Source organism: Lindgomyces ingoldianus (assembly GCF_010093535.1).
Source record: "Lindgomyces ingoldianus strain ATCC 200398 unplaced genomic scaffold BDR25scaffold_43, whole genome shotgun sequence".
Classification (NCBI taxonomy): Eukaryota; Fungi; Ascomycota; class Dothideomycetes; order Pleosporales; family Lindgomycetaceae; genus Lindgomyces; species Lindgomyces ingoldianus.
The window spans coordinates 163674-177181 of record NW_022985204.1 but is presented as its reverse complement, the minus strand read 5'-3'; the positions used below and the strand labels follow the sequence as shown (position 1 = coordinate 177181).

Sequence of the window (13508 nt, the reverse complement as noted above, 5' to 3'; positions counted from 1 at the left end):
TTCGCGCTTAGCGGTAGTGGTGTCGGAGTTGCTCTATCGTTCTTCCCCCAAGCATTTTGTCCTTGGTCGATAGATAGCAGTGCACCCGAAACGGGCAGTGGTGAGCGTTGATACTCGGAATCCTGACGCCTGTGAGACTTTCCCTTCCCCTTCGCCCATAGCTCCTGATAATGACTAGTATAGAAGTTTGGAGAGCTGGTGTCTTTTTGGTACTGTGGTAGTTGTTCGTTAGATGAACAAAGTTGCATTGAATTTGAAACTTTGACTGTAGAATCCCATTTTCTACCGCTTCGGAATGGCAAGGGCATCTGGTCTAGAGTACCTGCTCGAGTTCTTTTCGTGGGGCGTGACGGACAGATCAAAACCTCATCCGAGCTAGGTCTCTTTCGACCATGCAAATCTTCTAAGCTCGCGTCTATTACACGCTTTAGCTTTGAATCTGGTTCGAAATCTGGCTCAGCATCTGGTGTGAGCTCCTGCCCCGATCTTGAATCCTCCTCGCCAACATCTCGATCAGCTCCTCCATATCGGGCATTCAGTACGGCTTTCCAATGTGGCATTGCCAGATCATCCCGGATAGCATCATGCACGAGATCGTATGCTTCGGAAAGTCCAGCCCGATATTTGACGGTGGTACCCGGATAGAGGTCAAATGGTTGAAAATGGCTTCGTTCTGCCCATCGACTGGAAGCGTTAGCTTGTATTATATATGTTTCGATACAGCCTGGCCCGCGTCAACATACCAATGGGTTTTTCCAATCAATAACACCGGTAGCACGTTGTAGGTCCGCGGTCGAGTTGCTCGGACTGAAATTGGAAGGGTGCTGTCATCGTGAAATACATATGCGGGCCAACCTGGCCTATTCCAGGATGACGATGCGTTCGACGTCGGGGGAGCGTAAACCACGTATGATCCGGGTGTTATACTATCCATTTGAACTTGTCTAGTTCGGGGAGATAGCAGTACGGGTAGTTTTAAGGCAATAGATGGTCGTAATAGTTAAGGTGAGTTGATCTTAGTTGGTTTTGATGCTGGGATAGGTAGCGGTTGGAGGACGGACCATACACAATAGGAAGCCTTTCTGAGTCGCTGCAGTGGACAGTCCGAGGACGTGGAGGCTTTCTTGGTCAGAATCTGACGACTATGGGCTTAGGACAGTCGCTGATCAAAAGCCAAGGAGGTATTTCGGGTTATAGGTTAGAGCTATGGTTCAGATGGCCAGATGTTAATGCACTAAACCTAAGTGAGAGTTAAACTAAGGAACATGAAAAGATCTTAAACGAGGGGTCGTTGGCATTGGATATATCTGGTTGGAAAGATAGAAATTGGCCACCAAGTTGTCGTAGACGTCGGTAACAGTAGAACTGCGCTTCTGCAGATTGTGTAGAGATCGACCTAGGATGATGGAACGGTTAACAGTCGCTGTCGATTGATTCAATGAAGGATATCAGGCACAGGGATGGCGACAAAGGGTGAGAGCCTCTTCATGAGTATAGATAGAAGTTGAAGATTGAAAGAGAGGACAGGAAGAGACGCCAAGCCAGGAGACAGAAACTTGGGGAAGTGAGAGGGCGGTGAGTTCTAGCCCGCAAGCTTCGCGGATATTGACTACCCAAAATCTTCAGCATGTTTCAGAGCATAGTTCCTATTGAGGTGATGTGTTGGTGAGCTTTGCAGCATGTTGAAGGTTAACTACGTTGAATATCATCTTAGTCAGCACGAACTTTCATGTTCAAGCACACCTGGCATCAAGCTCCCCCCAACCACATAAGGCAAACACCACAACCCCACGCTCGCTTTAATCCTCACCGACGAGCTTAATAGCTACTAGAGAGGAGTAATTCCAACTCCGCACTCCCTGGTATTCCCTTGATCAGCCTTCCTCACCTTCTCCACCAATACCTCCGACCTCCACCACTCTCTCACGATGCTCGGCCTCGCAAATATGCAACCGCGGCAACTAGCCACCCAACTCCTCAACTTCGCGCTTGTCCTCTCCACCGCTTTCATGCTATGGAAAGGTCTTTCTGTCGTCAGCGATTCGCCGTCACCAATTGTTGTCGTGCTTTCTGGATCCATGGAGCCTGCGTTCCAGAGGGGAGATCTACTGTTCTTATGGAATCGAGGGATGGATACACAAATTGGGGAGGTGGTGGTGTACAATGTGAAGGGCAAAAACATTCCAATTGTGCATCGGGTGGTCAGGCGGTTTGGCGGAGGGCAAGTTAAGAGTTTCTGTAGTCTTGCATTTGTCGCATTTGTCGGATAGATTTAAGCATGCGGAGGTCTCATATAAGGAACGATGCTAACTGTGCAGTAGCAAATCTCCCCTCCGACTTCTCACAAAGGGCGATAACAACGCCGCAGACGATACCGAGCTATATGCTACCGGCCAATTGTTCCTCAACCGCCAGGAAGACGTCATTGGCAGCGTGGTAGGGTACATTCCATTTGTGGGATATGTAACAATTCTATTGAGTGAATATCCCTGGCTGAAACAGGCGATGCTGGGTATTATGGGCTTGATGGTCGTGCTACAGCGGGAATAGTTTGGCGAGTCTCGAGGGCTTGAGCGATTTCTAGCTGTGATGATAGAAGTCAGCGAAAACATGAGATTCATCCACACAACAGTCTAAAACTCGTGTTTTGGCATAAAAGCGAGTTTTGAGCCTGTGTTTGTGTTATCAACTGGGATGGGTCGCGTTTGGCGTGGAAAACGTATACGGCACAGCGTTCTAGTTCTGGACGCAGCGGGCTTACTACATATGACGATGCATAACAAAAGAGATATCCCGTTAAATTATGGGATCGTCGTTCTGTCTATATATTGCACGTGCTTGGGAGATCCTACGAAACAGAACGTACACTTCAAAGACCACCAGCAATACTAAAAAAGCAATCTTGGTGAAAGGCCTCTCATAATCCCCTACCACTCTTCTTTATCCACAAAATTCTAAGGTGCCCGAAACCACATATGATCCCCCAAAGCTACCTTCATATCTCACCAACGCCGATCTTCAATCAGTTAACTCTTCCAATATTAGAGTATAAAGGAAGAGCATCGAACGCCGCTTCTTGAATGCTACAAAAAGAATCAGGCGTCACACATCATGCATCAGGCAAGATTCGAACTCGCGACCTCTGCCTTTCAGCTCATTTGAGGCTGGGAGGGCAGCATCCTAACCACTGGACTACTGATGCTTGAGAAACGTCTTATAGAATTCAATATATATATATATATCCCCTGCCAGCCTCCCGACTTTAGAGAGGAGATTCCTTCTCGGCTTACCGAAAGAGTAGATAGGCATATAGACATGGGTCTCGGAGATGAGGCCGGGAGGCTGCGTGGTGGTGACACGGGTAGCCGCAGCGGTGAGGTACCTGGGTCGGGAGGATGAAGTGGCCTGAGGAGTGAACTGATGGGTGGATGAGACGGAAGAAGCGGTCGGAGAGCAACCAGAGAGTGTGGGAGACGTAGATGAAGGGGAGAGGCGAGAACGCAAGTTCTCATGATGATCCCATACCTTCGGGCTGGGATATCGATTACGACGGCAGGAAGGGTGCTACGCTAACCAACTTAGTCTTGCAAGAGACTATGCAGCTGTGCATAGTGACGGATTCTACCGGAGACGTGTCGATAAAGGCTTCCTCGGAAGACTCCTGGACAACATGTTTATGTTGTCGTCACTAGCAAGCAACAGGTTGAGCAGCACAATCAATGGGACGAGGTGTTGCAGCGCAGAGATTCATACCGCAGTGAACTAGTATACATTGGTCATGAGCTTCTTGATGTTTTCGCGTCTATAGTAGTGACGCCAAACATCATCAATGAGATAGCCCTGTGCCCGCATTGAATCTCTGCAGACTTTAGGAACATCATCACAGATCGATAGCCTCGTGATACCCTTCATGTAGAGAAATTTGAGAAAAGCCAGAAAACAAAGGAGACTGGTCCCATATCCTAAGCCCCATTGCACCACGACCGCCGAACCGGATTGAAGTAGGCTCAGTGCGAACGAAGCCCAGAACTGAGATTCGCACGGCCAGAGAAGACGATAAATGACAGGATGAGAGGATGTAGCTGTCCGATTACTCGGACTCCTCCTCGTCATCACCGCCCTACCGACGATCAGTGACTGATTAGAGCACTTATTCATCCTCACTTACGGCAGCATATGTGGCCTTCTCCTCTTCGTATCGTTTCTTGTCGGCAGCAGCCTTAGCGTCATACGGGGCACGCTGCTTGTCAGAGAGACCCTTCCACTTCTCGCCGAGCATCTTGCCGACTTCACCTGTGCGATAGTTAGATACCCATGGTGTGCGGTAGGTGTGCATAACAACTTACCAAACTTGATGCCAGGATTGTCCTCACGGACCTTCTCACGCTGCTCATTGGCGAAGAACATGTAGGCAGAAAGACCACGCTTGGGTGCGTTAGGGTCTAAAGACGTCAGGTGATGAAACTATGGAAGTGACAGGCAGCCGATACTCACCCTTTTTCTTCTTGCCAGAATCAGTCTTCGCAGTCTTGCCCTTGCCACGGGTAGTCTTCTCCTTAGGCATGCTGGTGGTAGCTAGTTAAGCTGTCTGGAGACTGTTAGTACGTTGACGTATGTAGTTGATGCGCGATAAAAGATGACGGGAAAATGCTCAAAGGTCGAAAACAGATGATTAGGCGCATAAGCGATTTAGTGGTTCTGTTCATGACAAAAGGACTAGGTGCGTGGGGCTTTGGTGGTTGCGTGGAGTGCTGGGTGACATGCACTGCAGCACCTTCACTTTCCGCGCCGAGTTGAGTCGGTCGCAAAACACCAAAGTGAGTCGCGGACATGCAAACTTCTGACAGATGGGAATGGGCAAGTACTCACAGATGACGGTTGTATTGAGAAAAAGTTGAGCCTGCGATGAGGATCCCTAATATGGTCAGCGTGCGCTTGGTAAGGAGCGGTTGCGACGGCGAAGAACAAGAAATCAAGACGCTAGAGCGATGTGAAGATGAGGAAAACAGAGTCTGCGAACGTCATGTCGCGTGAATCGGGGCAAAAACGCGTGAAAAAAAAGGCGTGGGTGGGTTGGGTGGTGCTGAGTGCAAAGGCTGGTACAAAGAAATCAAGCGAGGCATACCGAAGTTGTTTTGGAGTGTAGAGAGGAGTCGGACACAGGCGGTTGAGGGAGCTTGGTGAGGAGAGTGAGGGTTGCGCTGGAGGGGAAGGCAGCCGGGCGCAGCTTCCAAGTTATTCGCACGGCTTGCGGGCCACACCAAAACAGCAGCAGCGGTCACGTGCCCCCGCTAACAAAGGGAAGAACGTCGCATTCATCCACCGCCCGGCGGGGCCGCCAGAACATTTGGCGACAGTGCTGTGGTCGATGCAGACCGCCGTCCGTCTGCGCTCAGAAATCAGACCTGTCGTTGTCGGAAATGTTGGCCTTTGTATCTACTGCTCTTGTTTTCGCGTTCTACGTTTGGGCGCAAGGCCTGAGAGAAAGCGGCGCTGGGACGATGCTATGCTGATACCCTTCCAGCGACACGCATTCCTGGCGACTGGTTTCATGTGGCCCGTTTATATTGCAGGCAGATGGCCTGGCCTCGCCATTCGCCCCCCAGTGAAATTATCGCTGGGACGTGTTATCTCCTGTACCGGGGCGGCTGGCTGAAAGCAAGACGTCGACACCATCCGCGCATGGCCCCAAGCTCCGCCTGCGCGTGCGACGGGACCGTTTCCGCCAGCGTGCAGCTGCGCACATATTCACTCTCGAATGATCGAGAAACTCCTCGGCAGATGCACCGAAGCCCGTAGGACGCAGCGTGCATCACATGGTGGAAGCGCCGCCTGGAGCATCGACGCCCATTGAGGGGGCATCGCGTTTCGCTGATAATGGCTCATTTAGGGGAGCCGCCGCAAACGTCACTCTGGGCGATGGGCTGCGAAAGGGGGACGGTATTCTGGCCATGAGACTAGGCCATATACGGTAGGGTCTAAATATTTAGACTGATGCCCTGGAGGTCAACAATGCCAAATGGTTCTGATTTTGAAATCTTGTCGGGAACTTGGATATGTGCCGATGCTCAAGCATATTTGATATGGTCTTTGCAGCAGGAAAATGGTGGTAAAAGATGTGAGGTGTTCTCCCGCTCGCATGTCGTCCACCTAAGAAGCAGGACGTTGTCGGTTGTGGCAACGGAGAACAAAGCTCTCGCGTTTCAACCCAACGCATCTGGATGGCCGAAGCGCAAATGCGCCCAAGGACGCCTTACGCGTAAGCATGATGCTCTCGCCTTTTCAAAGGCAAAGCTTTTGTCAGTCGGCCCAACTGTCGAGCCTAGGTGTATTCACTTGCGAACTTTGGAAACTTGATGACTAACATCCCTGGATGATTCAGAAACCGTCAAGCCTCGCGATCTCTCTTCCACACCACTAAATCCACGATGCTCCCACAACGGTACCATGCGAATACAAACGAATCGAAATTATGCATGCGACTTGCCTCGCTGTACAGTTACACGTTTGTTGCACTAATTCGCCGCCGGAACCGGGCACTTTGACGACTCCTGTGAGTACTGTTCCACACAGTATGTTGGAGCAGCGACTGAACCGACACAGGAAGCGTACCGCTGCACTTTGATTCCCTATGAACTACTCGACCCAATTATTTGCTTGCCACAGAGCGAGTGCTTCCGTGCCGCTTGCCTAACGCAACGAGCATCTAACTTCAATCCTCCCTTTCACCAACACATGACCCAGCATATTCCGGGTGCCTTTTACACACCAGGAGAACTACTGCGGAATTGAGGAGCACGCAGCCGATGCGGCTTTTCGTTGTGCACCTAGGCATACAGGTTATCTGAGGCGTACACCCCCCCTAGGCATGGTCATTTGGCGGGACACAGCATGCAGACATGTGTGTTCGAAGCAGTGTGACCTAACAGCTTTCCAGTTGTAAGCGGCAGATCTATCCCACATTCTGTTCTGAGCTCCTATCAGCCTCGACTTCGCTAGCACCTAGCATCCTAAGAGACCCGCACGCCGGCGAGAAACCAAGCTTCACTTGGCTGGTGGAGTTCCAGACATTCACTTTATCAACATTTTAACGCGATTACTTATCCTGTATGAGGAGAGACTGTCAGCGACAGGGGTTTTTACCTTCATAGCGGGCGGGGATGGGAAAACTTTACCTTCACCACTATATACTTTCCTCATGTCACGCAGAGCTTCCTAAGGAACAAGGCGCTTCGTCCTTAATCTGAGCTTCCAGCCTCCCATTCATCTATCTTGAAAGAGACTCGCATACGAGACTGCAGGATTTTCTCGTGCGTGCCCACTATGCGCACTATGACCATCTCAAAGGCCATGATTGATTTAGGGTGATGGAAACCCTTGTCGATTCATACCAAACCAAGTACTCCAATTCGGCTTCAGAGATCTGTGTTGAGTCGATCCACATCCAGTCACCTGGCGCTTCAGTATGCGCGGCGCTCAATCTGCGCTCCACCATGCTCGTACAGATCTTCAAGGACAGATGCGAGGTTGAAAGCTGCAGCCAATCCTTCTCAGACCAGCTGACTGCAATCCTGGATATTAGGTCTCTCATTTTTTACCCATCCTCTTCATCCATGACAAGCCCGCGCAAGGCGTCGTCTTCGGCCCAGTCGATTCCACTTCCAACGACCATACCTGAGACGATCCCCTTCAAAGTCATCATTCGTCTCCGGGATTCCTTTAGACCCTTCTCTTCATCCGTCACCTGCTCACGGAGTCGAGGGTCTTCGATATCCTCGGTTGACCGGGCCTTCAACTCCTCTGCAAGAGCAAGAAGGGACCGTGCAAGCTCCCTGTTCTTCTCGTTAACGGTGATGTTTTCCTTTTCAGCTGCGTTCAAAGCATGTGTCGTCGAGGTGAGCTTTGAGGCAAGAGTGTTGTGGACCATTGAGACCACATCATTCTCAGAAATCAATGGTAGTATCCTCCTATTAAATGTGAGATGAGAGGTCCAATAGAAATTCGGCAACCTTACTTTTCGGCATAGCCAGTATGCTCACCACCGTGAACAGCCTTCAAGACAGGGTCCATAACTAGCACATTATGCGTGATTCTGTTGCGTAGCTCGTACCTTGCCTTCGCGTCCATAACCTCACGCTCCGCCACGATCAGCTGGTCCTGTAAGACATCATCTGCCAGTGCCGAGACATCTGAAGCATGTGCTTCGAAAAGGTACTTTAGCTGAATCACATGGCAAATGCAGTTGGTGCATACCTTCGTTCTGCGCCTTGAGCAGGCTCTGTTCCAGTTCCAACTCCCGGAGCTGATCATAAAGCTCGAGGACGAGCTGTTCCCGCTCTGAAAACGCGAACGCGTCGCTGTGGCTTGTGTGTAGAAGATCTGAATAATCGTCTGGATTTCGGGGTTTCGGGGCCGCATCCACCATGACCGCATCGTTTGCGTTGTCCATTGGCAAACAGAAAGTTTTATCTGCACTATTAATCGCGTGCCGGTGAATGGGCACTGAGGTGGTTCATCTGATCGAGTTCCTCTCTTGGGTGAGAATGCACTATCGGTGGCCCGTGTGGAGTACCCCTGCACCTTTGGCTTGGCGCGGCGTGCTCACGATCAGCTCCACACTTCTGCCTTCAACCTCCCCCAAGTCCTGTCCGCCGCAACAGGCTCCCCGTGCTGCTGAAGGCCCCTTCGAATGTCGCTGCAGATAGCTGTAGCTCATACGGGCCAGCGGCTCGACGCTGATCCCGTCGGCTTCAACTCAATCGAAGCCCTGAAGCACTGGATTTCGAGTATTACCCACATACAACCCGAGTGCCAAATCCTTCTTACGACTCGAGGCAAACATGTCAAACTGCAGGCGCTCTTGACGGAGGTAAGGTTGCCTTCTCACTTGGGATGTTCTGAGCTGATCCTCGTAAATTTTGCAGAAAGAGATATTCGTCTACAACCGCGAGCTCTCCGCGGGAGCCCAGTCCCCTATAACTCTGACACCGCTCCCTGAACCATACACCCCCCAAAACCCCCCCGATACCCTCTCTAGCCATACTGATTTGCGAGCATGGCAAACTTTATTCCAAGCTCGCCGCGACTGGGCCTTCGATATCCTCGAAAAGTCCCAGTCCATGTCCAGAATAGCCTCGAACCACTTCGGGGAGCAGGCAACTATTGAGAAAGGAACCCAAATCGCCGTGGGAAACCATGATTCACATATTCGGGGCCTGGAGCAGAAGCACCAGGCTGCGAAGGACTGGTTTGAGGGAGTGGAGAAGGAGACGGGAGAGAATCTTAGGAGGCTTGATGCAGATTTCATGCAGTTATCATCAATACCAGCAAAGGTGGAGTTTGTCCAGTTCCTAGCCAAGGAAGTCCGAGCAGCACAAGGAAGTCGAAAGAACTCTCCAAATCGGACGCTGACACTTCAAGATTACCTTGACGCGGCAGCCGTCAAACAGGCTACAAGTGTAAGCAAGCGCGTAAGAGAATCATTTGGAAAGCGTATGACGAGCATGGGGAGTCAACTCGAGAAAATAGGTGCAGACTACAATGAACTGCTAACCGCCGTGGGTCAGAGTCAAAGCCGGTCGCTTGTGGATGATTCAGAGGAACCAGCACGGTTATTCAACGAAATTGACGTTGTTGCAAAGAAGGTGGAGTCTGATTTTGAGCACGTGATGGGACTACCTGCGAATTCAAAATCAGTTGCCTCTGTCTCGAAAATGGCTTTGTTGCATACGCGCAACTTTCTCCCGGCTATCAAGGAGTATAGCACTGAAATGAGCGATCTTGTCCGAAGGTCTGTGGAGCAGAAGAACTTCGCAGTCAAAAACGCTGTAGAGAGCATGCGGAGTATCGCAGGTATCGAATCTATTATTTCGAACCTGAGTGCGGAGCTGGAATCCATCAATATTCCCCAGGACGGTGTCGCTGCGTTTGAGCTTATATCCCTAGTTGGGAGACTCCCTTACATCTACGGAACCCTCCTTGTCGAAGCAATACGAAGACGCGAGTGGATGGAGAAGATGAAGAAGGATACATCATCACTTGCAGAGGAAATGGCTGGCTATCAAGAAGAGGAGGAACGACGAAGAAAAAAATGGTTAAAGCCAATCGCAGACGTCATCAACATTGAAGCCGTTCAGGGGAGCATGCTCGGATTCGAGATGAATGTGCAGTCTGACAAAAGCCTGTGGCCGGCCGTCAATCGAGAAGATCTAGAGGAGTATTTGAAAGTTCTACAACGTCTTGAAGGACAAGAGTCCGAGTCAGAGTCTCTCCGTCAAGCCATTAAGGATTTGGATCGACCAAGCAAACAGCAAATAAAGCGTGCCAAGAACTTCAAGATGGGTAGCGTTCATGAGCCTGCTTTTGGCAAAGGTTCCCAGCTTCTGTTACGTGGCGACGACGAGCTACGAGTTTTGAGAGAAGCGAATTCAAAGTTGGAAGATGAGCTAAAGGGTTCTAAGAGCCGGGTTCGCAGGCTCGAAGATCTGCTTCACCGTCAATCTCATGTTTCCAGGCTATCCATTGGGAGTGGATTTCCTTCGATGGGTCCTCAAAGCCCAGCAGACCCGTCGACACCTACTATTGAAGCGCCGTCTCCTCGACTGCAGGACGAATTATCTCGACGATCTTCAGTCTCCTCACGGAGGTTCTCAACAAACCAAGGACAGGACGACAAACGCCGCATAGTGCGACTTGAGCACGAGCTTAATACTGAAAAGGAAGCGCGTGCTACCCTGGAAAGGGAAACCCAGTCCAGAAAAGAGGAATATGCGGGGCTCAGACGCCAAGTTGAGGAAGCTGTTTCGACCAAGGAAAATATTATGGAAAATATGAAGGCCCAACAGAAAGAGTTTGCTGATGAGCGAAGATCGCTAGAAGAAGAGATCCACGCATACAAAAGCAAAATTGAGGAGGCCGAAGATGAACTCGACCGCATCCTTGGGAGTCGCGACAATGAACGGAGCGGCGTGGAATCGAAGATACAAAGCCTCATCGGGGAGCTTGAACAGGTTCGCAAAGACGCTGCGGAGAAGGCTAGGAACGCCGACAAACATATTGTCAGCTTGCAAGCTGAACTCGATGAACAAAAAAAGGCCGAAAGGCAATATCACGAGTCACTTGCTGTCACCTTTATTCGATTGTCTCCAGAAGATACCGTGCCCGAGGATCATTCTACGCTCATTTCGCAACTTGAGAATCTTGCATTGCGATCTTTCAATCATCAACAAGAACTCCAACAGGCAGTTGCCATGGCTCAGTCCGAAAACGACACGACCCGCGCCAGAGCGCTTGAAACAGAGACAGAGCTTAAGTCGAAACTCAGCAAGGAGGAAGCTGAGGTGTCTTCTTTGCGGGAACAACTGGGCGTCGAAAAGGCAAAGGCTGCTTCAATCGCGGAAGAGCTTGAGGAGGAGCGCAGCCATCTCCATGACCTACGAAGCAAATTCGCGGAAGGCGAAACGGGTTCAGAAGCTCTCAGGAAACGGGCGGAAGAGGAAGAAGCAAAGGTGGGGCGGCTGCAAATAGAGCTTGCTGAGTCGAAGTCGCATGCGATCAGTCTCGACATCGAGCTGACACATCTGCAAAAGAAAATCGCGAAGCATGAGGAGTTTGACTCCTCACGATCCCATCAGCGCTCACTCCGCGCAAAGGAGCTTAGCCAGCGGCTGTACGCTCAGCATGATCGCCTAATTCGTCTGCTGGAAACTCTTGGGCTCTTCATTACTTATGAGGAAGGTGCAATGGTCATTCAACGCGCCTCGAAAGTGAGTAGCAGCACTATCATGAACGACCCTAACGGCCTCGGCCGCAGTGTCATCACACCTTCGCCCACACCCCTCAAGCGCCATCTCGAAGACTTTTCCGATCTCTCGTTCCTCCAATGGTCTGAATCTACGAAGTCCGAAGAGGAGGACCAAAGGTATCACGAACTTGTCGACACACTCAACCGCTTCAACATCGAGACGTTTAGCGAAGCCGTCTCGAAACGATTGCGAGACATGGAGCATACGGCTAGGAAATGGCAAAAAGAAGCGCGCGCATATCGGGACAAGGCTCATCGATTCCAGGCTGATTCTCATGAGAAAATTGCGTTCCGGTCTTTCAAAGAGGGTGATCTTGCTCTGTTCTTGCCCACGAGGAATCAAGCTACACGCCCGTGGGCGGCTTTTAATGTTGGAGCTCCGCATTACTTTCTCCGCGAACAAGACTCCCACAAACTTCACGGAAGGGAGTGGCTTGTGGCACGTATCTCCAAGGTGGAAGAGCGTGTTGTGGATTTGTCGAAGGCTCTGGAAGGAGGTGTGGGCAGAGCATCATTGGACGGTCGCTCTATTGCGTCGAATAGCGCTCTGTCATTTGAAGATGACAATCCTTTTGATCTTTCCGATGGTCTTAGATGGTACCTGTTGGATGCCGCGGAAGAGAAACCAGGTGCTCCAGGAACCCCTGGGTTAGGCCGTACGACAGTTGCGAGTATCACCCGAGTGGATGGCACGGGAAAGATGGAACCGACCAAGAAGAAGGCCTCCAATGACCCAGCCAAGCAACTGGGCAAGAGTCTGGATAGTCGGAGGAGCAGCGGCACCAGCAGGAAGAGCGTTCCAATTTTCGGGTCGCGCGGCTCGAACGAAGCAATCGCTTCCATTGAGAATCCAGAATCCGGGCTGAATTCAACCGCCGCGACACGAGGAGCCAGTCCGGCAACTGGACCCGGACCGAGCCATCTGAGAGAGAGTTCGAGCGGTGGTGGGGCAAATAGCAGGGTCGACCAACTGCTTGAGGGGCAAGAAGAGGTTCGAAAAGACCTTCTTTGGGGACCTTAGGTTCTTGTAAATCTAAGCTCCCCTGTCGTGTCAAGTGTCTCGCTAACTTCTCTTCTAGGAACGCCCCTCGCTTCAGCGCAAAAATTCGCAGACATACTCATCACCGCGGAAGAACTCAATCCCCAATTCATCAAATCTCACCGGAAGTGGTGTGCTGAGAATGACAACGCCAATCGGCTCTGCGGCACCCAGCCCTAGTAAATCTAGAGAAGCCCTTGTTAGAGCACAGAGCCCAGGTGGTAGTCCAAGTAAAGGGAGACCTGCGCAAAGGAAAGGGAGTATCTGGGACAGCTTATTTCAGGTAGATATTAGTTACCAGAGCTCGAAGGCACGGAAGTAACGAATGGGGTGGAGTAGTTGTGCATTTGCATGGCTGGCGTATATATGGGAGTGGCGAGGTTTTCTTGCAGGATATTTGAAGTTGGTTTTGGAATTGCTCATGGCTTAGCAAGTTCAACATTTATACTTCGGGTTAATTAATATTTTCGAGTGCTGGCAAACCACAATCTCCACGTGGTGGAGAATGGCCCTGATCCCGAACTCTTACCTAATCATCCGACTTCTCCCGCTAGGATTAAGCTTCTTCCAACGACATCATTGTGGTTCCAGCGGCAAGAAAGCAAAATCCTTTCCCGAACGGGGAAAAGGTGACGTAGACTGAGCCAACAGTTCGGAGTTGCTTCG

General features: G+C 50.8%; 5 protein-coding genes and 1 non-coding gene across 6 annotated transcripts; 2 read left to right on the top strand and 4 right to left on the bottom strand.

Annotated features, from left to right (window-relative positions):
* Positions 1 to 1775: 1775 nt before the first annotated feature.
* BDR25DRAFT_307047 (signal peptidase complex catalytic subunit sec11) lies at positions 1776 to 2760 on the top strand. Its single transcript, XM_033690770.1, has 2 exons — positions 1776 to 2221; positions 2322 to 2760. The coding sequence occupies exons 1-2, from the start codon at positions 1929 to 1931 to the stop codon at positions 2548 to 2550; spliced, it is 522 nt and encodes a 173-aa protein (XP_033541550.1). The 5' UTR covers positions 1776 to 1928; the 3' UTR covers positions 2551 to 2760.
* A 352-nt stretch (positions 2761 to 3112) lies between these two features.
* On the bottom strand, positions 3113 to 3202 carry BDR25DRAFT_t48. Its single transcript has one exon. It is a non-coding gene; the product is annotated as a tRNA-Gly (tRNA).
* A 948-nt stretch (positions 3203 to 4150) lies between these two features.
* BDR25DRAFT_241757 (uncharacterized protein) lies at positions 4151 to 4564 on the bottom strand (the record flags this gene model as incomplete). Its single annotated transcript, XM_033685759.1, has 3 exons — positions 4151 to 4293; positions 4347 to 4442; positions 4495 to 4564. The coding sequence occupies 3 exons, from the start codon at positions 4562 to 4564 to the stop codon at positions 4151 to 4153; spliced, it is 309 nt and encodes a 102-aa protein (XP_033541549.1).
* A 47-nt stretch (positions 4565 to 4611) lies between these two features.
* BDR25DRAFT_396584 (uncharacterized protein) lies at positions 4612 to 5319 on the bottom strand (the record flags this gene model as incomplete). The annotated part of the gene is made up of 5 exons (XM_033698445.1): positions 4612 to 4751; positions 4781 to 4840; positions 4870 to 4980; positions 5008 to 5201; positions 5262 to 5319. Coding segments are annotated over 5 exons (561 nt in total), but the record flags the coding sequence as incomplete, so codon positions are not given.
* Positions 5320 to 7189: 1870 nt separating this feature from the next.
* BDR25DRAFT_271316 (uncharacterized protein) lies at positions 7190 to 8449 on the bottom strand (the record flags this gene model as incomplete). The annotated part of the gene is made up of 3 exons (XM_033687252.1): positions 7190 to 7967; positions 8015 to 8171; positions 8254 to 8449. 3 exons carry the CDS (start codon positions 8447 to 8449, stop codon positions 7595 to 7597), a joined length of 726 nt encoding a protein of 241 aa, XP_033541547.1. The 3' UTR covers positions 7190 to 7594.
* A 240-nt stretch (positions 8450 to 8689) lies between these two features.
* On the top strand, positions 8690 to 12824 carry BDR25DRAFT_241836 (uncharacterized protein; the record flags this gene model as incomplete). Its single annotated transcript, XM_033685764.1, has 2 exons — positions 8690 to 8869; positions 8925 to 12824. The coding sequence occupies 2 exons, from the start codon at positions 8690 to 8692 to the stop codon at positions 12822 to 12824; spliced, it is 4080 nt and encodes a 1359-aa protein (XP_033541546.1).
* Positions 12825 to 13508: the final 684 nt, after the last annotated feature.